Genomic DNA, 22,531 nt, shown 5'->3' on the forward strand with positions numbered 1-22,531 from the left:
ATAACATGCTGAGGTGATTGGTTGGACTGAAGAGCAGCCGTTGGTCCACCGTGGACGGCCTACACACAGCACCAGTGAGGCAACAAGGGGATGTTAAAGAATTAAATCCAACGATAACTTCACAATTTTATTCCACGCAAAAATGTATTACGTTAAACAAAATGCAGAGCAGAGCCAACAAATTAAAAACACTGCATTCTAAATCATCGTCAGTGTCTGTGATCTGCTCAGTGTTCTTCTTCTCATGGTTTAAGATCAGAAACAAAAATGGAAACAATAGCGTGAAATCTTCAATGTGCAAATTCCACTGGGTAGAAAAGTTGTTGCAAACCAGAAGCAACTTAATCCCGGAGAAGCTGAGCCACAGCACAGGCAGCGGCGGCCATTTTTAGTCCCCGAAACTGTCACATCATCTGAACTGTTCACTGTCAGCCTGCTGTGACCTCTGACCTCTGACCTCATCTCAACCCTTCTTCTGCTGATCCTCGGGCATCATCACCATCACATCCCCCTGCATCACCACCTTGTCCTTCACCGAGCACGTCACCGCAATCAGGGCGAACGACATCTTGATCTTGACGACCTCGGCTTCGGCCAGCACCTCCTCGCCGATATACAGAGGCGCCGGGAAGCGGATCTCCTGGTGCAGGAAGACGCAGCCCGGGCCGGGCATTCTGGTGCCGAGCACCGCCGAGATCAGGCCGTTGATGAGGACGCCGTGCACGATGGGCGCCTCGAAGGAGGTGGTCTTGGCGTAGGCCGGGTCCAGGTGGAGGGGGTTGGTGTCCCCCGTCAGCGCGGCGAACAGCTCCACATCCTGGGTGGAGAAGGCTTTGGTGAGGGAGGCTCGCTGGCCTACGTGGAGCAGCCTACAGGGGGGAGGAGCTGCTGCGATGGTGGAGAGACACAGCTTCGATCTGTTGAAGACGCTCCTCCATATGAAACTCATCTTGAACCAGACGTTGCTTCTCCTGCGTCAGTCCAGCTGCAGCTCTCGGCTGTTTCCTGTCAGCGCCAGAAGATACGGAGACACCTGAAGACAGAATGTGTGAAACGCGTCAACCTGACAGAAATGTTTCCTCTCACACGCAGAGGTTCACCCTTCACCTCTGAAACCCAGCTGTGATAAAACAATCTGAACTTAACACTCCCAATTTTAATTTAAATGTCTCATGGTGTACGTATTTGCAGCTGATTTCTGTTAAAAAAATGTAATAGGGTTGCAAAATTCCGGGAATATTCAAAGTTGGAAACTTTCCATGGGAATTAACGGGAATTAACGGGAATATACAGGAATTAACGGGAATTAACGGGAATAAACTGGAAATGTTGTGGGTAATTTATACTAACTGTATTTACCTTGTCATATACAGACATAAATATAAACATTTTGTTGTTTCATAGGCTGATTTGAGCCCTGAGGAAACTTTGGGCACTTGACTATATGCTTCTGCATCGTTGTGTCATTCTTAACATAGGTCTTTGCACAGTATTTGCAAATGTACACAGCCTTTCCTTCTACATTGGATGAGGTGAAATGTCTCCACACATGAGAGAGTGCACGTGGCATTGTTCTGTAGAATAAGATGAGAAAAAAGTTTGTAAAAATGCGCTAATGCAATGCCAGAGATATGAATAGTTAGCCAAACAATTGGAATTGTCTGTAAAAATATGTTTTTATTGCTCAGCGTTTAATTTGCATAGTTTTTTTTTTTTCCCAAAATTCCCCATATTCCCAAGCCTAATATTGGCGTGGAAAGTTTCCGCCCCTTCGCAACCCTAGCATTTAATGATGGATTTTATTGAATTAACTCTGTCAGAAGGAAAGAAATACTGCCTGGTAATAGTGTGCATGTTCAGCAAATGGGTTGAAGTGTTCCCTACTTCTAAGCAGGATGCAGGAACAGTGGCAAAGATTCTCCTGAGATTGCATCTGCAACAAGAAGGAATCTGTTTGTATAAGCAGCTTTTGGAGTAATTGATGAAGTCTGACCTGCAGCACTCTGAAGGCACAGGCCTGGTTCTGGTAGGAGCCCAGCAGAGTCAGGGAGCTCCACAGCTTCACCAAACCCCTGAGAAAACACACAGAACTAATTCAGTCCATCACATGTAGCAGGTGGTTTGAATCAGAAAGTGACTCGAGAGTGGAAACTTGTTCTGGTCCTGCGGCTGCGGACTGAAGCTCACCTGCTGTAAACACGCAGCAGAGCCGAGCGTTTGTCTTCATCGTACTTCAACACGTCAAAAGGTAAAGCTGCTCCCACCTAAACAACACAAACAACACATAAACAACACAAACATTCATGAAAACTAAACTGCCTCCACATCTCAGGGGGTCTGTGGCTCTGTGTGCTGAGGTACAGTCGACTGTGTCAAAATGAGCACATCACATTTGTTCAGCTGTGGTGGGAATCGAACCGTCGGGCCGTACATTATAATGACCTCACCTCTCCGTACAGGCTCTTCAGGCCTGAGACGATAAACAGCTTAAATTCAACTCCACTCAGTTTGGTCGACTCATCTTCCAGGACACTAAACACACAGAGATATGATTTGTGAGAGATGGGCAGGAATCATGTATAAAATGCACTTTTAGAATATTTAAATATTTTGGAGCAGACACTAAGTTACTAGATTTATTTATCACACTAAATGGTTACAGTGACTTACAGGCAGACATTCACGTAGTGGTGTGGCGCGGCGTTCTTTAACACCACCCGTTGGTAAACACCAGATTCGTCCTTCTTGACGACGACGCTCATGATATCACAGCATCGGTGACTCCGGCTCCTCGAGTGATGATCGGCCGGCCAATCAGCTGACGTGTCAAACTGGAACAGATTTAGATTTTAGATTTAGATTTCTTTATTTTATCCACACAACGGGGAAATTTGTTACAGCAAATAAGAGAAAACAGAATTTAAGTAACAGTGCCGAAGCACAATAAAAAAGATCACAATATGTACACTACTAAACTACACATAATGAGAGTACAGAAACAAACAACCTGCAAAACAGACACTGTGCAAAAGCAGGTACTGGGGAGAAAGTGGAGTGATGTAAGTGTTATTGTAATGAAAACAAAAATATTATAAGTAATATTGCAACAGTAGTGACCATGATACAGAAAATAATTAAAAAGTAAGTGACCATAATATAAATAATACTACAAGATAGCATAATGGAAATATAAATATTGCAATGTAACCATTAGAAGTGACCATGATATAAATATAGATGTAAAGTGTTGAATATTATTGTGCATGGTAGTGATCTGAGTAAAAAATAAAAAATAAATAAGAAAAATACAAATACAGCTATGGTGAGAGGTTGAGTGGAGATAGAGATAATAGACAGGGACTACAACATTATCAGGTGGTGCTGGTGTTGTAGAGCCTGACTGCAGCCGGGATGAAGGACCTGCGGAACCTCTCCTTACACCGTGGGTGTAACAGTCTGCTGCTACTTACTGATTAAAAGAGATGTTTCTCAAGTTCGATGTGATTTTTGAATATAATAAGTCAAACTTCAGGGTTCATACACATTTTGACCAATGGATTTCACAACTTTCAACCAAATTTCCATGTCCAAACATTGTGTGATATCTCTGTGTATACATGAGAACCTGACAAAATGTAGTATTTAAACTAGCAATGAGACTTCTAAGGCTTACAGTACACCTTACGCATACGCTGTCATACTAACTCAGTTAGTTTGAGAGCGTATGGCTGCTTATATTTTGAGTGTATTTCTTTAAAAGCATATGAATTATTTAAAACTCAGCGTAAATGAACGACATGAAATCATTAATATAACAAATTTCCATGACTTTTCCAAAACTTTTGGGATTTTATTTTTTCCCAGGACTTTTGCAGGCCTGGAAATGCACATTTTACAATTCCATGACTAATCCAGGTTTTTCATGACCGTAGGAACCCTGAAACTTGAACGTGTGTTTGTTGTTTTCTGAGGTAGATTGTGACTAAACTACTTCAAAACAACCGGATGTATTTTTGCAGAAGCCTAATAAGCTTGTTTTTGGTATGGATGTGTCTGATTGGTTAACACACCGACGAACCAGAGGTCGGCCCCTCTATCTCCAAATGTTAATGCCTTTTATTTGATGCACTTGAAAACTCAATATAGAACTTGTGCAAATGTTTGGGAACTTTCTACTTCTTGAAACACTCAGTGCTTCATCTCTGTCCATAAGACTTAAGCGACTCATTCTCACAGACTAATCTCCAGTGCTCTTCATTAGTTTGCACCAGGGGCTGTAGTCACTTCATTCACATATACACATGTATGTACACACAATGCAATAGATCAGCTCCGAATCAACATAAACAACTAGAAGAAGAACAAAGCTCATATCTGCCTTGTGGACAAGTCACTGTGTCACATAGTTGTACCCACCTGAAGCTAAACTAGCTGACAAGAGGTCAAACCGGAGCTAAGTGACGTAGCTAACGAAGCTAGCTCGTAGCTGTTGGGATGTCCTCTAAACACAGCTAGCAAGCTAACAGCTAATGGTGTTTAACATGAAGCTGCAGGATGTTTACTCACAGTCCAAGCTAACAGGCTAACAGCTAACAAGCATGTTGATATGATGTCTAACATGAAGCTGCAGGATGTTTCCTCACAGTCCAAGCTAACAAGCTAACAGCTAACAAGCCTGTTGTTGTGGTGTTTAACATGAAGCTGCAGGATGTTTACTCACAGTCCAAGCTAACAAGCTAACAGCTAACAAGCATGTTGATATGATGTTAAACATGAAGCTGCAGGATGTTTACTAACAGTTCAAGCTAGCAAGCTAACAAGCTAAGAGCTAACAAGCCTGTTGATATGATGTTTAACATGAAGCTGCAGGAAGTTTCCTCACAGTTCAAGCTAACAAGCTAACAAGCTAACAGCTAACAAGGCTGGGGTTGTTATGATGTTTAACATGAAGCTGCAGGATGTTTACTCACTAGCTTCACTGACAGTTCAAGCTAACAAGCTCACAGCTAACAAGCTAACAGCTAACAAGCTAACAGCTAACAAGCTAACAGCTAACAAGCCTGGGGTTGTTATGGTGTTTAACGTGAAGCTGCAGGAAGTTTACTCACAGTCCAAGCTAGCAGGCTAACAAGCTAACAGCTAACAAGCCTGTTGATATGATGTTTAACATGAAGCTGCAGGATGTTTATTCACTAGCTTCACTAACAGTCCAAGCTAACAAGCTATCAAGCTAATAGCTAATGGTGTTTAACATGAAGCTGCAGGAAGTTTACTCACAGTCCAAGCTAGCAAGCTAACAAGCTAACAGCTAACAAGCCTGTTGATATGATGTTTAACATGAAGCTGCAGGATGTTTACTCACTAGCTTCACTGACAGTCCAAGCTAACAAGCTAACAAGCCTGGGGTTGTTATGATGTTTAACATGCAGCTACAGGATGTTTACTCACCAGCTTCACTAACAGTCAAAGCTAAAAACGTGTTTTGAAAACACGTTTTCCACACAAGCTCCAGGGCAGAGGTCACCAGAGCGCATGCGTGCTCCTTATGGTGCGTTCGCGTCTTCACGTTTAATTCCACACTGATATTGTGTGAAGTTAAAGGGATGGTTCACCCCCAAAAATGTAAATTCACTCATTATCTACTCACCACTATACTGGAGGAGTGGGTGAGTTCACAAAAGGCTTCTGGAGTTTCAGGGGTCTTTACATAGAGAGATGAACTGTGGAGAAGAGACGAAACCAGGGGAGACGAGGACAAACTGTGAGCCGAGGACATCCTCTGAGCCAATGGGGATTTAGGATCAGCCTCTACGTCACTTAAAACTGCGTGAAACTCATCCACTGAGGTTGTAAAAGTAAAGTGAAAGTAAACACAGCACATTACATCTAGTTGAGTTCGAGCAGCCTAAAAATGAATTCATAATAAAACCACCACAGTAATTTTTCTTGTCATGTGTAAAATGTCTTTGTCATTTTCCTGTTGAGAGTCACAGGTTTGACCAAATAGCTTTTTCCTTGCTGCTCTTACAGGTCAAATCCACATTAGTTTATTCTCTGGGACGATAAGGAACATTTGAACTTTCACAGATGGGTTGAATTTTTCTACACGTTGAATCACAAAGAGGCAGAAATCCCAGAGAACATCAGAGACTTTATTGAAAACACAAGAACAAAAGGAATGAAACAGCAAAGCATCTTAATTTAACATGTATTAAATAAAATATAAATATAAATATAAAAACCAGATACAAGAAAAATGTAGCCTCAAACGTTCAATTTCTACACAGTACAAATGAAAACTTGAATTTGTGTTACTGCGATTTCTAAATATAATCAACAGAGAATGTTTAATGGATTTGTAAACATATTTGCCTCAACTAACTTCACTCAGTTAAATTTGTAAAGTTGCTGAAGTTAAGTTGGCAAAACACAAAATGGAACGATTGTGATATGACACGTCTCATGTCTCATCAGGGGAAACGTGACCTAACGTCATGAAGGTGAGTGTTTAGGTTCAATACAGGAAGGAAATTCTGGTTCTGCAGCTGCATGTTTTGGCGGCTGTGGCTCAGGAGGTAGACCGGATCGTCCACTAACCAGAGGAGCACAGGTTCGATCCCCAGCTGCTCCAGTCCGCATGCCCAAGTGTCCATAAGGAAGAATCAGAACGCTTAAACTACCCCTGACAGCTTCGTGGACAATGTGTGTGATTAACGTGTGACAGAACAAACACTGAGTGAGTGAATGTGACTGAGTGAGTTCGGTAAAGTGTGTGAGTCGTCAACAGGACAATATCAATGTATTAAAATGTTCATATGGAGAACATCACTGCTCAGGGTGATCAATTTCACGTCTGCATGTGGAATAAACTGCTTGAATCCTCTGGAGCCTGACGAGCAGGGACACTAGAACTCACAGCTTTGAGAAAATGTGAAGTTTTAAAAACTCACGCAAGATAAGTTCGGTAATTTTGCGAGGTTCGAAACCTTTTAATTTTTGCAGTGTAAATGTTAACAAGGCTTAAACAGAAAAGTCCCTTGTCCCTAAAAACTAACATAATAAATATTAAGAGAACATTTCATATGAGATACTTAAAACATCCCACAACCCTTTTATAATCTCCACTAAAATGAACTTTAAAGGTGAAGAACACAGCAACGCATGAATATAACCAAACATAAAAACAAGCAACTCTGGATTAATTAAGTTCTTGTTCAGGCCAAATTAGAAATAAAATAAAATCTGAATATATACACATCTGGAAAACTAATTTTGCTACAAGAGTTCTGCTTCTCGTCCATAAACCTGAAGAGAGAAAAAATAAATAAAAATGAAATGTTCAGTTCCACAAAGCCACGTATTTTATGTATTTACAGTATTGAGACCTAATATTTCCAAGATTTTCTCAGTGAAATTAAAGTTTACTCAGAAAAAATACACTAATCTTAAATTGATAAGTACTAAATATTGGGTTTATTAACATTTGAATTGTTGCTGATATTTGAGTTTTAATTCAACATTTAATCTGTCCTTTTAACGTGAAGGTTTCTGATCTGTTTCTTGCTCTCAGCAGATGTTTTTATTTTTAATTAAAACAGAGGTTTTACACCTGATCACACATATGTTACTTTGCTCTTAGTTTGAGGCAGTTTTTTATTTAACAGATGAAGCAACTCACTGTGTTCAGGAGGACGTCTCACTTGGAGAATTAGAACCTCCATCACCTGGTCTCAGCGTCTGTAAGACAACTGGATCTGTTCCAGCTGTGAGGTCAGAAACACATCGTTAGTCCATCCTCCTCTGAGCAGACACTTTTATTACAAACCACCAACACTGCAGGGAACAGTCCTGAAAACTCTCTTCAGCACAAAACCAACACTATCTAATCTACAGAGGGTTTACTAGAGTCCTGCACTGGGTCAGGTTCCTGTGGGGAGCAGTAGTAGTGTAGACAAGGCCTTACCGAACATTTGTGGCAAATTTGAAGAAATTCCCTCAAGGCATTCCTGAGATACCGTGTTCACAAGATGGGGACGAATGGATGAACAGCCTGAAAACGTAACGCCTCTCTGACTGGCGCCGGGGTGGACCAGTACAAAGTGGACTAGTACAAAGTGGACCAGTACAAAGTGGACCAAAGAGGTATTGGGGGAGTTTTATAAAACTAGACATGTTAGTACTTTCAGCTGCTGTGCAAAAGTGACGTGATGTCCTCATAAAGCATGTTAGTATAAAAAGAAAACAGAATAGAAATAGAAGTTTTACTTACCAGGTGAAGTACTTTGGGCTGAAATAAAAAGAAAATACAAATGATTTCAGTAATTACAGTAAAAACACTAACAGGATTGTGTCATGTTTTTCTCTCGTGGCGATCCTCCTCAAACGATCGACAACATACTGTCACTTTGTATTGTTTGTGTGCTGGGCGCTGTGTGCAGAGCTTTTTATAAACAGTCTATGGTGCAGAGGGAAGTGAGAAAACTTTGTGTGAGCACAACTTGCCCCGAACCTACAATCGATGGGTTAAGGAAGTTCTACACAACTTAAAGCTGGAGAGATCAAGGTTTTCCCTCAAGGGCTCTCTGAGGAAATTTGACAAAATCTGGAACCCCTTGTTGTTCATTATAGACTCATTAGATATTACACCTGAGGAGTCAGATATCTGAGTTCTGCTGACGTACCACTAGAACTTACATTCCCAAAATGTAATTTTTTCTTTAGTTTACGCTCTATGTGTACCCCCCCCCCTTCACCTGGAGACAGGTAGGGTTGGGACCTCTATAGGGGAAGGAGGTGTGGGTGGGTGTGTGAAAGGGGGGCTGGGGGTGGGGAGTCACTGTAAATTGTAAAATTTGGAAAAATGTGAGCATAGTACAGCATGTCTTTAATGTCCTCATTTTGTATCGTCGATGCTAAATAAACATACTAAAAAAAAAAAAAAACTTTGTCTGAACCCTGCAGCTCTTGAAACAGATGTTGGTGTGTCAGGAACTGAAGTTTGTTTCATGAGGTTTGATCTGAACGAGCATTAATTAGAAAGTCTGAAATCAAAACACCAAAAACATATTGGGCAAAGCTTCTGTGTTGGTCTATCACCTTTCTTCCTCCTGTACACGATGAGTCCAATGACAGCGCTGACGACAGCGAGAGCGACCACTGCAGCGATGATGGTGATGCTGGTGGTCACGATGATGGGCTTCTCTGTTAAGCGGAAAAAAACAAAGCATCACAACCTGAACAGATGAAACAGGTTGGACGACAAGAAACTCCCTGAACCACAATCCTGTCCTGAGACACAACAGACACACACAGACACTAAACGTGTGAGTTTGTCCTGCTGTTGTTTCTACTTTCAGTTTTCATCTGTACATAATGACTGTTTCTGTGCTTATTCACGCTGGTTTGTCTTAAACTTTACTTAACTAAATAATTTCATGGACTCATCTTCTACAGCAGAGCAGCAGTCGAGTCTTAACAGTGACTAGAATGTTCCAGTCTCACCTCTGTTGGACTCGACTGAGTCTTTGTCCAGTTTGGTGACGATCACCTCCGTCATACCAGAGATGTGGAACACACACTCGTAGCTTCTCCAGTCTTCAGGGGAGTTTAATGGAACCTTCAGGTCAGCGCTCATCTGGAAGGTCCCGTCATGGTTGGGGAGAACCTCTCCACGGTACACGTCCTCATGAAGATCCTCCCCGTCTTTCCTCCAGAACAACATGGCGCTGTCGGGGTAGAAACCTGTAGCGTGGCAGGTGACTGGAGAGGAGGGAGACTTCTGGAGGAGAGAGATCCTGGGAAGCTCTGGGGAGGAAAAAGAAAGACAGTTTATGGGTTTTGCATTAGTCGTGTTTGTTAATATACGAGACAAGTGAACCGCCTGTGAGATGTGAGTGAGAGACAGAGGCTGAAGTGATGCAAAGACACTGGGGAGGACGACATGACGTAAAGGAGGGAGGACGCTCCGGCTGGGTCTCAATTCAGGGACGGCTTCCTTCAGAGGACCCGGTCTAATCCATTCATCAGTGACTCCAAGTGAACTGTTCCAGATGTAATGAAGTTCCCTAGGGTCAGTGCTATTATGTCACATTCACAGTAACATGAGGTCACTGTGACCTTGACCTTTGACCCCCAGGCACCAAAATCTAATCAATAACCAATCAATCTTTGAGTCCATGTGAAAGTTTGTACCAAATCTGAAGAAATTCCTTCAAGCTGATGTTAGATATCACATTTAAGAAAAACCTATTGTTTGAGGACACAGTGACCTTGACCTTTGAACTTTGGCTACTAAAATCAAGTGAGTTAATCCTTGATTCAAAGTGAATGTTTGCATCAAATTTGAAGAAATTTCCTCAAAGCATTCTGGAGATATGTGTTCAGAACTATTGGACGGACGACCGAGAGCATGATGCCTGCGGCCACTAGGTGTCGCCAGAGCGGAGGCATGAGAAGATTAGTGAGAGATAGAGAGAGGGAGAGAGAGTGATGATAACAGAGAGGGAGCAGACTCCCAGCAGGTGTTTGTGAATTTGCTCTCGTTCACTGCCACAGAGAAAGAAAGAGGAACATTGAGTTGATGGAGGTTCTGTGATGTCACCTGTTCTCAGCAGAGAGCTCCTCCCCTGCTCCAGGAACTTCTTCAGATAGGAGGGACACTCCTTGGTGTAGTAGTATTTTTTGAATGTCAGTCGAGCTTTCTCCTGATCCCACTTCAATTTGATGATATAACTCTGTGGTGTTGGAGCGATCCACGTCTCTGTCTCCATGTCCCATGATATGAAGTCTTCTCCATCATAACCATATTGATCATAAGCTTTAACTTCTCCAGTCTCATCGTCCCATTCACATCCAGACGTCACCTGGAGAATGTGAAGACCTGAGAGAGACAGAGAACTGAGCTGTTATTATCACATCTTCACCATAAACACACACACACACACACACACACACACACACACACACACACACACACACACACACACACACACACACACACACACACACACACACACACACACACAGAGAGACACATACAGAGACACACAGAGGCATTTAAATATCTATTGATCACATGTTTGATCAATTAGTAAATATTACGGGGTCAAATCTAATGAATAAAAATGTCGGTATGTGTCTAAATGTGAGTGTGCGTGCGTTTATGTGTGATTGACAGTGTGAGTGTAATGTGTGTGTGTGGATGTGATTGTGGATGCGTGTTTATGTGTGTGAGAGTGTGAGAGAGAGTGTGTGTATGTGTGTGTGTGTTGTGTTATCATTAGAGAGTGAAATGTAAACAAACCTCCAGTTTGGTTGAAGCGTTCCTGTATGATCTTGATGTACTTTTTGAAGTTCTGCTCTACAGTTAAAGCAAGCTGAGTCTGACCCTTCCAGAACTTTGCATCAGTTGCGTTTAACATCCAGTCCTGTTTGGGTTCGAGTTTCTTTGTGTTGCTGTCATAGTGAAGGATCTGAAGTTCATCGACCAAAACAACAGTCACAAACTCTGGAAAGTTTGTGACTTGAGAGGAACCAGTGAGGAAATACTTCAGATAGTGAATCCCTGCAAGAAAAAGTTCAAGTCATGACCTTAGTTTTAAGACTGTTTTATAAATCACTAAAAACATTACAATAGACCTGAAATCATTTCAGTGTCTTTTAAAAACATGGAGCATTTTTCTTTTCACTTCAAATCGACCAAATACAATCAAATAAAGTAGAAACGTGACTTTAACTCACGAGCCGTCGCACTGTGTGCTCCTGTCAGTAGAAGAAGGGAAAGAACAGAGAACATGGTGAGCTGTGATGTTTCCTCTTTACTGGACTGAAGGTAGATGAGCTCCCGTCTTTACACAGAGAGACGGACTGTGTAGAAAAGAGATGAAACCAGGCGAGACGAGGACAAACTGTGAGGCGGAGACATCCTCTGAGCCAATGGGAATTTAGAATCAGCCTTTCTGTCACTTAAAACTTGGAAAGGAAAAATGAAAGTAAAGATCTGCTTGTGACGACATGTTTGTGTAGAATGAAGACCCGAGGTTCACACCCACAGGATCCTTCAGGGTCATGACTTGTGGTTATCAGCTGTATTGTCACAACTTCAGCCTGCTCTTAACATTTTTATTTTTCTTATCTTATTTTTTGCATATACTTATACTAATGTCATTTCAGAATTCAGCCACTCCCCACTCCTCTGCCATCCCTCGTTCCACAGATACCATTACCTGCCCCACCCACAGACGCACCTGCTTTTCATCAAGTCATTAGTTCTCCCAGTATTTCTACCAGCTCATTTCCTCTGTTCTCTGCCAGATCGTCTAGTGAGTTCTCTCCTTGCCTGCCAGGGTTATCTCCTGACTAAGTATTCTGCCTGACCCCTGCTCTGACCTCCTGGACCCTGGATTCCCTTTTGCCTGCTCCCTGTCTGCTTTGTTTTTTTGACCTGACTGTCTGCCTGGCTTCTGACCCCCTGATCTGCTATTAAACAAGAACTTTGATATTCCGGGTTCACACTTGCCATTTTCGCCCGTCCCCTGACATGTATGAACAATCAGCAAAACTGCTTTGGTGCAGATTTGAAATTTTTCTTGTCATGTGTAAAATGTCTTTGTCATTTTGCTGTTGAGAGTCACAGGTTTGACCAAATAGCTTTTTCCTTGCTGCTCTTACAGGTCAAATCCACATAAGTTTATTCTCTGGGACGATAATGAACATTTGAACTTTCACAGATGTGTTAAATTTTTCTACACGTTGAATCACAAAGAGGCAGAAATCCCAGAGAACATCAGAGACTTTATTAAAAACACAAGAACAAAAGGAATGAAACAGCAAAGCATCTTTATTTAACATGTATTAAATAAAATATAAATATAAAAACCAGATACAAGAAAAATGTAGCCTCAAACGTTCAATTTCTACACAGTACAAATGAAAACTTGAAATTGTATCAACAGAGAATGTTTAATGGATTTGTAAACATATTTGCCTCAACTAACTTCACTCAGTTAAATTTGTAAAGTTGCTGAAGTTAAGTTGGCAAAACACAAAATGGAACGTTTGTGATATGACACGTCTCATGTCTCATCAGGGGAAACGTGTCCTAACGTCATGAAGGTGAGTGTTTAGGTTCAATACTGGAAGGAAATTCTGGTTCTGCAGCTGCATGTTTTGGTGGCTGTGGCTCAGGAGGTAGACCGGATCGTCCACTAACCAGAGGAGCACAGGTTCGATCCCCAGCGGCTCCAGTCCACATGCCCAAGTGTCCATAAGGAAGAATCAGACAGATTAAACTACCCCTGACAGCTTCGTGGACAATGTGTGTGATTGACGTGTGACAGAACAAACACTGAGTGAGTGAATGTGACTGAGTGACTGAGTGAGTACGTGAGTAAGTGTGTGAGTCGTCAACAGGACGATATCAATGTATTCAAATGTTCATATGGAGAACATCACTGCTCAGGGTGATCAATTTCACGTCTGCATGTGGAATAAACTGCTTGAATCCTTTGTAGTGTAAATGTTAACAAGGCTAAAACAGAAAAGTCCCTTCTCCCTAAAAACTAACAGGAAATATTAACAGAACATTTCATATGAGATACTTAAAACATCTCACAACCCTTTTATAATCTCCACTAAATTGAACTTTAAAGGTTAAGAACACAGCTACGGATGAATATAACCAAACAAAAAAAACAAGCGACTCTAAATTAATTCTATTCGTGTTCAGGCCAAATTAGAAATAAAATAAAATCTGAATATTTACACATCTGGAAAACTAATTTTGTACATACAATCAATGTCTGACTCTGAATATCAGTTTATGATTTGAGTGATGAATAATCAATGAATTCCCAGCGTAAGGGCAAGACTGTGGTGACACTGCTTCTTGTCCTTAAACCTGAAGAGAAAAAATAAATAAAAATGAAATGTTCAGTTCCACAAAGCCACATATTTTATGTATTTACAGTGTTGAGACCTAATATTTCCAAGATTCTCTCAGTGAAATTAAAGTTTGCTCAGAAAAAATACACTGATCTTAAATTGATAAGCACTAAATGTTGGGTTCATTAACATTTGAATTGTTGTGTCACTGCTGATATTTGAGTTTTAATTCAACATTTAATCTGTCATATCAACGTGAAGGTTTCTGATCTGTTTCTTGCTCTCAGCAGATGTTTTTATTTCTAATTAAAACAGAGGTTTTTACACCTGATCACACATCTGTTACTTTGCACTTAGTTTGAGGAAGTTTTGTTGAACAGATGAAGCAACTCACTGTGTTCAGGAGGACGTCTCACTTGGAGAATTAGAACCTCCATCACCTGGTCTAAGCGGCTCTAAGACAACTGGATCTGTACCAGCTGTGAGGTCAGAAACACATTGTTAGTCCATCCTCCTCTGAACAGACACTTTCATTACAAACCACCAACACTGCAGGGAACAGTCCTGAAAACTCTCTTCAGCACAAAATCAACACTATCTAATCTACAGAGTATGCTTCTACGTTCTCAGTTTCTCGGAGAGGGCTCCACAGGGGGCAAAGAGTATTTTTGATTTTTACTTTTCCGACCAGTGTACGTCGAAAAAAATTCACCGCCAAACCCATAGGGGGCGCAACGGAAGACGAGCTCAGAGAAGCCTACCCCATTTGGGAAGAAGAAGTCCACGTGTCTCTGTTTACATCTGTCAGCTTGCGTCCCACACACTGAACCATGGCAACTAACAGAACTAAATAAAGTGACACCCAGCGGGTCAAGATGCTGATGTAATCGTTTCTTAGCGCAGCGGTTCCCCGGTCTTGTTTCCGAACTGTGTTGCTGATTCCACAGCTTGAATCTGCTTGAGGCTACATGTAGCTAGAAGCTACCCGGAGCTAGCTCCCCCCCAGCTTCCACACACAGTCAGCAGGGACTCCCGACACTAACTACTACTATCCAGTGTTTGCTTCTAACCTGACGGTATTATAGAAACAGTGTCATGATAGAAGTGGAATTAAAGTCGTGACGGCGGGTTCTTGCACTGTTACCACCGCAGTTAGCATGGTGGCTAGCCCGCTAGCCTAGCCTGCTTGCGCCGTTTTGAAAGCTCGTTATAACCGTCTGTGACCGTGCACACATGCCCTCAGTGCTCAAACGAGCCACCGTCAGCCGGACAACTCCGCTGGCTTAACACACACGTCACATTAATCGTAGAATCATAGTTGTGATTGGGTTTGATGTGACACAGGGAAGGAAACAGGAAGTGTGAGGTCCGGAAATGACGCCGTACGGAAATGACGCCGTACAGAAATGATGACGTTCGCAGACCAATCACAGCCAAGAGCTGTCCGTGGGCTCTCCGACATAAAGACGGAGAGTTAGAAAATCAGAGGTGTACGTAAAGCTCTCCGAGGCGCTCGGAGAGGGCGTTCCACGGCGGTTAGGGCGGTCTTATCTATCCGTTTTACAATATACGCAAAAGCATAAATTGGCCTTTACCGAACATTTGTGGCAAATTTGAAGAAATTCCCTCAAGGCATTCCTGAGATACCGTCTTCACAAGATGGGGACGAATGGATGAACAGCCTGAAAACATAACGCCTCTCTGACTGGCAGTACAAAGTGGACCAGTTCAAAGTGGACCAGTACAAAGTGGACCAAAGAGGTGTTGGGGGAGTTTTATAAAACTGGACATGTTAGTACTCTCAGCTGCTGTGCTAACGTGACGTGATGTCCTCATAAAGCATGTTAGTATAAAAGGAAAACAGAATAGAGATAGAAGTTTTACTTACCAGGTGAAGTACTTTGGGCTGAAATAAAAAGAAAATACAAATGATTTCAGTTATTACAGTAAAAACACAATCAGAAATGTTTTTCTCTCGTGGCGATCCTACTCAAACGATCGACAACATTCTGTCACTTTTTATTGTTTGTGTGCTGGACGCTGTGTGCAAAGCTTTTTATAAACAGTCTCTGGTGCAGAGGGAAGTTAGAAAACTTTGTCTGAACCCTGCAGCTCTTGAAACAGAAGTTGGTGTGTGAAGAACTGAAGTTTGTTTCATGAGGTTTGATCTGAACGAGCATTAATTAGAAAGTCTGAAATCAAAACACCAGAAACATTTTGGACTAAGCTTCTGTGTTGGTCTATCACCTTTCTTCCACCTGTACACGATGAATCCAATGACAGCGCTGACGCCAGCGAGAGCGACCACTGCAGCGATGATGATGATGATGATGGTGGTCACGCTGATGGGCTTCGCTGTTGAGCAGAATAAAAAACATACAACATAGTAATATGAAGCAGCAGTTTACAGGGTGAAGGAGTGAGGAATATTAAATTAAATAATATGAATATATGTGTAGTAAGTAAGTAGTAAGTGTAGTTGTATGAGTGGGGAGGCAGAATGTACATGTTACTGTTCAGTGAGTCAGTGTTGCTGGTTCAAAAGCCTTGCGGCCTGGGGAAAAAAGCTGTTTTTGAGTCTGGTAGTCCGTGCTCGGATGCTCCAGTAACGTCTGCCAGACGGGAGCAGTGTGAGAATTCCACAACCCTGGTGGCTGTGGTCCATGATGATGTTCCGTGCTTGTGCTGTAGATGCCTTGCACGGAAGGTAGTTGGCAGCCGGTGATACGCTCCGCTGTCTTCACCACCCTCTGCAGGGCCTTGCGATCAGCAGCAGAGCAGCTACCATACCAGGCAGTAGTGCAGCTGAGAGGATGCTCTCGATGGTGCACCTGTAAATGTTTGTTAGTGCTTTTGCAGCCATGCCAAACTTCTTGAGTCTCCTCAGGAAGTAAAGGCTCTTCTGTGCAGTTTTGACCACCGAGTCCGCTTGTTTGGACCAGGTAAGGTCATCCGTGATGAACACACCGAGGAATTTGAACTCGGAGACTCTCTCCACTACGGCTCCGTCGATGTGTATCGGATCGTGACCCCCCCCCCTCTGCAGCTTCCTGAAGTCCACAATCATCTCCTTGTTTTCAGGAGGCCGACGGTACCGCAGCATCCGGGCCCGCACCACCAGGCTCAGAGACAGTTTCATCCCCCAGGCCATAAGACTTTTAAACTGCTTTTAAACTCCTCTGAACTGCAATAACTCCACCAAACCAGCACCCTGGAATATTTGCATATTTGCACCAGCACCATAATAAGCCTATTTGAATATTTGCACTACTGCACCAACTGAACATTCATCTGTAAAGATATATATTTAGATGTATATATTTTATTTTCTATTTTTAATTTTTGATATTCTATTTTATTGTTATTCTATTTTATTCTTTTTTATTCTATTTTATACTATTTCTATTTTTATTTTATTTTTTTGGGTTGAAATTACTGAGCATTGCTTAAAGAGAGAATGGGACCCAAGCATTTCATTGACAGTGACTACTTCATGTTATCTCTGTTCATTTGACAATAAAAATCTTGAATCTTGAATCTTGAATCTTGGTCTTGCAGAAGTTGAGAGACAGGCTGTTCTGATGTTATGATGTTGGAACTGTGTGTTGCCACACAGTCCTGCGTGTACAGGGAGTACAGGAGGGGACTGAGTAGACAGCCCTGAGGGGCCCCAGTACTCAGTGATGAACACAGTACTCAGGGTCAGTGAGGAGGAGGTGTGGTTGCCCATTCTCACCACCTGGGGTCTGCTCGTCAGGAAGTCCAAGATCCAGTTACACAGTGGGGTTTTAAGACCCAGGCTCCTGAGCTTAGGGACGAGCTTGGCAGGCATAATAGTGTTGAACACTGAGCTGTAGTCCACGAACAGCATCCTCACGTATGTGTTGGCCTTTTCCAGGTGGGAGAGGGTGGTGTTTGTTGTCAGGGCGATAGCATCATCCGTAGACCTGTTTGGGCGTTATGCAAACGGGAAGGGGTCAAGGGTGTCGGGAAGGGTCCAGCAGATGTGAGTTTTGATCAGACGCTCGAAGCACTTCATGATGGTGGAGGTCAGTGCTACAGGGCGGTAGTCATTCAAACAAGTGACGGATGGTTTCTTGGGTATGGGGATGATGGTGGCCTGCTTGAAGCAGGGGGAGTCTGTTGACAGATGTAGGGAGAGGTTGAATATGGAGGTGAATACCTCCGCTAGCTGGTCGGCGCACCCCCTGAGGACACGGCCTGGAACTCCATCGGGCCCAGATGACTTTCGAGGCTTCACTCTTTGAAGCTCTCGCCTCACGTCAGCCACGGTCAGGGACAGAGTGCAGTCATCGTCTCGGTCCTCGGCCAGTCTCGCGGATGGAAGGGTGTTGGTTGCCTCAAACCGTGCGTAGAAGGTGTTGAGATCATCAGGTAGGGAGGCGGCAGGCTGATCATCACTGCTTTTCCTCCCTTTATAGCCTGTGATGTGTCGCAGGCCACCCCCCAAGCGTTGGGGGTCAGAGCTGAGGTAGTTGGATTCCAGCTTGTCCCTGTAGTCTCTTCTTCCATCTCTGATGGCCCTCCGTAGGTCCCATCTGGACTTCCTCAAAGCCTCCGGGTCAGCAGAGTTATAGGCAGAGGACCGTGCTCTGAGCCTAGCAGGAACATTACGATTAACCCAGGGATTTTTGTTTGGGAAAGTCCTAACACTGACCCTAGGGACGACATCATTGATGCATTTCGAGATATATGCAGCAACAGTGTCTGTGTATTTGTTAATGTCCCCATCCGCTGCAACACAGAACATCTGCCAATCTGTGGTTTCAAAGCAGTCCTGGAGAGTGCTAATGGATTCAGTCAGGCACCATAGGATCCAGTCAGGTCTCAGTGAACGCCAGCACACAGCAGTTCGCGATGTCCCGCTGATAGTTAGTCCGTGCATGTAGCTCGTCCATTTTATTGTCCAGGGATTGAACATTCGCGAGTAGAATGCTTGGTAGCGGGGGATTGCAGCATCTCGTCCGAGATCTACACAGGATACCGGCACGCTTCCCTCTCTTCTTTCTCCTCTGTCGGCGTATTGGTAAACAGATCGGCGGTAGGACAAAGGAGCCACAGCAAGCACTCCGGTAAGTTGCAGACACATTAAAACTTCATTTTCAGGGTCACATGATCAATCAATTTGATTGATCATGATGACTAAGGGGGCACATGCACTGGTTTAACACTGATCTAAATTAATTTATATACATTGATGAAAGAAAAACTTCTCCTGCTACACATTAGCCAACATGTCTCCAGTCTCACCTCTGTTGGACTCGACTGAGTCTTCGTCCAGTTTGGTGACGATGTCCTCCTTCACACCAGAGATCTGGAACACACATTCGTACCTCCTCCAGTCTTCAGGGGAGATGGAGGAAACCTTCAGCTCAGCGCTCATCTGGAAGGTCCCGTCATGGTTGGGGAGAACCTCTCCACGGTACACGTCCTCATGAAGATCCTCCCCGTCTTTCCTCCAGAACAACATGGCGCTGTCGGGGTAGAAACCTGTAGCGAGGCAGGTGACTGGAGAGGAGGGAGACTTCTGGAGGAGAGAGATCCTGGGAAGCTCTGGGGAGGAAAAAGAAAGACAGTTTATTGGTTATTGAAATCTATTGTACACTAATAATATCATTCCTGTTTGATTCTATTTATTTTGCATTAGTCATTAGTCGACACTCCGGCTGGGTCTCCATTCAAGGACGGCTTCCTTCAGAGGACCTGGTCTAATCCATTCATTGGTGACTCCCAGTGAACTGTTCCAGATGTAATGAAGTTCCCTAGGGGCAGTGCTATTATGTCACATTCACAGTAGTGAACGTATGCACCAAATTTGAAGAAATTCCCTCAAGACATTCTGGAGATATCGTGTTCATATACGGTCTATGGTTCAGAGCAATGGGACGGACGACCCGGGAGCATGATGCCTGCGGCCACTACGGAGAGATTGAGAGTGAGAGAGAGAGAGAGAGAGAGAGAGAGAGAGAGAGAGAGAGAGAGAGAGAGAGAGAGATGATAACAGACAGGGAGCAGACTGAGTCCAGCAGGTGTTTGTGTATTTGCTTTCGTTCGCTACCAAAGAGAGAGAAAGAGGAACATTGAGTTGATGGAGGTTCTGTGATGTCACCTGTTCTCAGCAGAGAGCTCCTCCCGTGCTCCAGTATCTTCTTCAGAAAGGAAGGACACTCCTGGAGGAGGTAGTTCTTAATATATGCGAGTAGAGCTTTATCCTGATCCCACTTCAGTTTGGTGATGACACTCTGTGGTGTCGGAGCGATCCACGTCTCTGTCTCCATGTCCCATGATATGAAGTCTTCTCCATTATAACCATACTGATCATAACCGTTAACTTCTCCAGTCTCATCGTCCCATTCACATCCCTGCATCCACTGGACTATGTGAAGACCTTAGAGAGAGACAGAGATCTGACCTGTTATATCACATCTGACACACAGAGAGACAAACACGGAGACACACACACACACACACACACACACACACACACACACACACTCTCTCTCACACACACACAGACACATATTTCTGTAGCATCAAACTAGAACCTCCCTCAGTGGAGTACAAACCTCCACCAAGGCCCAACAGTCACTCATAAACATCCGTCTCCTAAACGTGTCTGATTTGTTTCATCATGATCCGCGAGTTTCTCTCTGAAAATCAAGGAAACCATTGAAAATCTTAAAGAGATGAAAGCTGATCCTGGATCAGCTCCTGACCTGCTCCTGAGTTTCATGAGTTCTTCTCTGACTGAGTTAACTGATATCAACTCATTCACAGCTGTTGATCTTTATTATTTTCTGCTGATCAAGTTATAAGTTAAATGTATTGTTCAGCACTACAGTATATAAATGTCTTCTGGCTTTGACTCTGTGTTTCGGTGAATCTAATCTAACGTGTAATTCTCTGCTGTGTTTATTTCTTTGTGGACACACTGTTGTCAGCACAGGGGCGTTCATCTGCTGCTCTACTGTTGATTTTATATATTTAAGGTACAAACTCATCATTCTTGTAGATTATGTATTTTTTAAATGAATCAATTACTCGTTTAAACTGAAGAATATATCAGAAAGTAGTGAAAATGACTGTGACTGTTTTTAATTCATCAAAAAGTACGAGAAGCAACAAACTCTAATATTTAAGAAACATCCCAAAACATCTGAGATTTTTACTTGATAAACAAAATTGTGATCTTTAAAAAAGTCTACTGATCACATGTTTGATGAATTAGTAAATATTTTGGATCAAATACACTTTTATTAAAATTTCTGTGTGTGTTTGTGTGTGAATGTGAGTGTGTTAGTGTGTGTGTGTTGATGTGTGAGTGTGTCTGTGTGAGCGTGCGTGTGATGGTGTGTTGTGGTGTGTGTTATATATTATTTGCGAGTGAAATGTAAACAAACCTCCAGTTTGGTTGAAGCGTTTCTTTGCGGTTTCAATGTTGTGTTTGTAGACCTCCTGTGACCTCAAAGCAATCTGAGTCTGCCTCTTCCAGTACAGTGAATCAGTTTCCTTTAACATCCAGTCCTGTTTGGGTTCGAGTTTCTTTGTGTTGCTGTCATAGTAATCGATCTGAACTTCATCGACCAAACCAACAACCACTAACTCTGGAAAGTTTGGGACTTGAGACGACGCAGTGGTGAAATACCTCATAGAGTGAATCCCTGCAAGAAAAAGTTCAAGTCATGACTTTCGTTTTCAGACTGTTTTATAAATCACTCAGAGTCAAGAAGACTTGAAGCAGATGCAACACAACTTCAGCTGTTGTGAGGGAAACAAACACAAAAACACATTCATAGATAAAACGTCTGCTACAGAGTCCAGACGCTCTTTACTTTGAATATTCTGCTAGGTCTTATAAATGGATTCAATCTAATGACTCAAATGTTTAATATTAGAAAATAACATTTTCTACTGCAGAGTATTTAATGTGAAGTGAAAACTACTTCAATTTCCAGTTACTCGATGAAACTTTTATTCTTAACATCTTTAAATAGTTGGTTTCTCTCTCTTTATGTATCAATATATATTTATCCATATATACACATATACATTTATACTGGACCCAGTTAACAAAACAAAGTGGGACATTGTTACAGGAAGGGCTTGTCTATTTTTTAAATGTATAGACTCAGAAAACATTGACAACAATAACAATATGACAACATGTTCATTCGGTTGTCAGCACCATTTCTGATTCAGCATTTTCCCTTTCACTTCAAATCAACCAAACACAATCAAATAAAGTAGAAACGTGGAGTTTAACTCACGAGCCGTCGCACTGTGTGCTGCTGTCAGTAGAAGAAGGGAAAGAACAGTGAACATGGTGAGCTGTGATGTTTCCTCTTTACTGGACTGAAGGTAGATGAGCTCCTGTCTTTACACAGAGAGACAAACTGTGTAGAAAAGAAACAAAACCAGGCGAGACGAGGACAAACTGTGAGGCGGAGACATCCTCTGAGCCAATGGGAATTTAGCATCAGCCTTTCTGTCACTTAAAACTGGGGAAAAGGAAAAGTGAAAGTAAACTTCTGCTTGTGACGACATGTTTGTGTAGAATGAGGTAGGTTCACACCCACAGGATCCTTCAGGGTCATGACTTGTGGTTATCAGCTGGATGAACAATCAGCAA

At 42.6% G+C, this 22,531-nt stretch overlaps 4 protein-coding genes across 5 annotated transcripts; all 4 read right to left on the reverse strand.

Moving 5' to 3' along the window:
• Positions 1-114: 114 nt before the first annotated feature.
• Positions 115-949, reverse strand: LOC133000104 (hydroxyacyl-thioester dehydratase type 2, mitochondrial-like). Its single transcript, XM_061069980.1, has one exon. The coding sequence runs from the start codon at positions 947-949 to the stop codon at positions 464-466; it is 486 nt and encodes a 161-aa protein (XP_060925963.1). The 3' UTR covers positions 115-463.
• Positions 950-964: 15 nt separating this feature from the next.
• On the reverse strand, positions 965-5,697 carry rpp14 (ribonuclease P/MRP 14 subunit). Of its 2 annotated transcripts, none has more exons than XM_061069982.1 (6): positions 5,648-5,697; positions 2,671-2,831; positions 2,448-2,532; positions 2,188-2,264; positions 1,994-2,072; positions 965-1,033 (listed from the first exon to the last, which is right to left on the reverse strand). In XM_061069982.1, exons 2-6 carry the CDS (start codon positions 2,760-2,762, stop codon positions 977-979), a joined length of 390 nt encoding a protein of 129 aa, XP_060925965.1. In that variant the 5' UTR covers positions 2,763-2,831; positions 5,648-5,697; the 3' UTR covers positions 965-976. The 2 variants fall into 2 exon arrangements, with proteins under 2 accessions (XP_060925965.1, XP_060925964.1); XM_061069981.1 differs by lacking the exon at positions 5,648-5,697 and adding an exon at positions 5,449-5,519.
• Positions 5,698-6,273: 576 nt separating this feature from the next.
• Positions 6,274-11,810, reverse strand: LOC132999851 (major histocompatibility complex class I-related gene protein-like). The gene is made up of 8 exons (XM_061069630.1): positions 11,740-11,810; positions 11,303-11,563; positions 10,601-10,879; positions 9,502-9,804; positions 9,097-9,201; positions 8,270-8,287; positions 7,679-7,763; positions 6,274-7,305 (listed from the first exon to the last, which is right to left on the reverse strand). The coding sequence occupies exons 1-7, from the start codon at positions 11,792-11,794 to the stop codon at positions 7,684-7,686; spliced, it is 1,101 nt and encodes a 366-aa protein (XP_060925613.1). The 5' UTR covers positions 11,795-11,810; the 3' UTR covers positions 6,274-7,305; positions 7,679-7,683.
• Positions 11,811-13,003: 1,193 nt separating this feature from the next.
• LOC132999850 (major histocompatibility complex class I-related gene protein-like) lies at positions 13,004-22,276 on the reverse strand. The gene is made up of 8 exons (XM_061069629.1): positions 22,170-22,276; positions 21,303-21,563; positions 20,012-20,290; positions 19,153-19,455; positions 16,129-16,236; positions 15,770-15,787; positions 14,276-14,360; positions 13,004-13,897 (listed from the first exon to the last, which is right to left on the reverse strand). The coding sequence occupies exons 1-7, from the start codon at positions 22,222-22,224 to the stop codon at positions 14,281-14,283; spliced, it is 1,104 nt and encodes a 367-aa protein (XP_060925612.1). The 5' UTR covers positions 22,225-22,276; the 3' UTR covers positions 13,004-13,897; positions 14,276-14,280.
• Between the last annotated feature and the right edge of the window lie 255 nt (positions 22,277-22,531).

This window comes from Limanda limanda, chromosome 4, assembly GCF_963576545.1.
Source record: "Limanda limanda chromosome 4, fLimLim1.1, whole genome shotgun sequence".
Classification (NCBI taxonomy): domain Eukaryota; kingdom Metazoa; phylum Chordata; class Actinopteri; order Pleuronectiformes; family Pleuronectidae; genus Limanda; species Limanda limanda.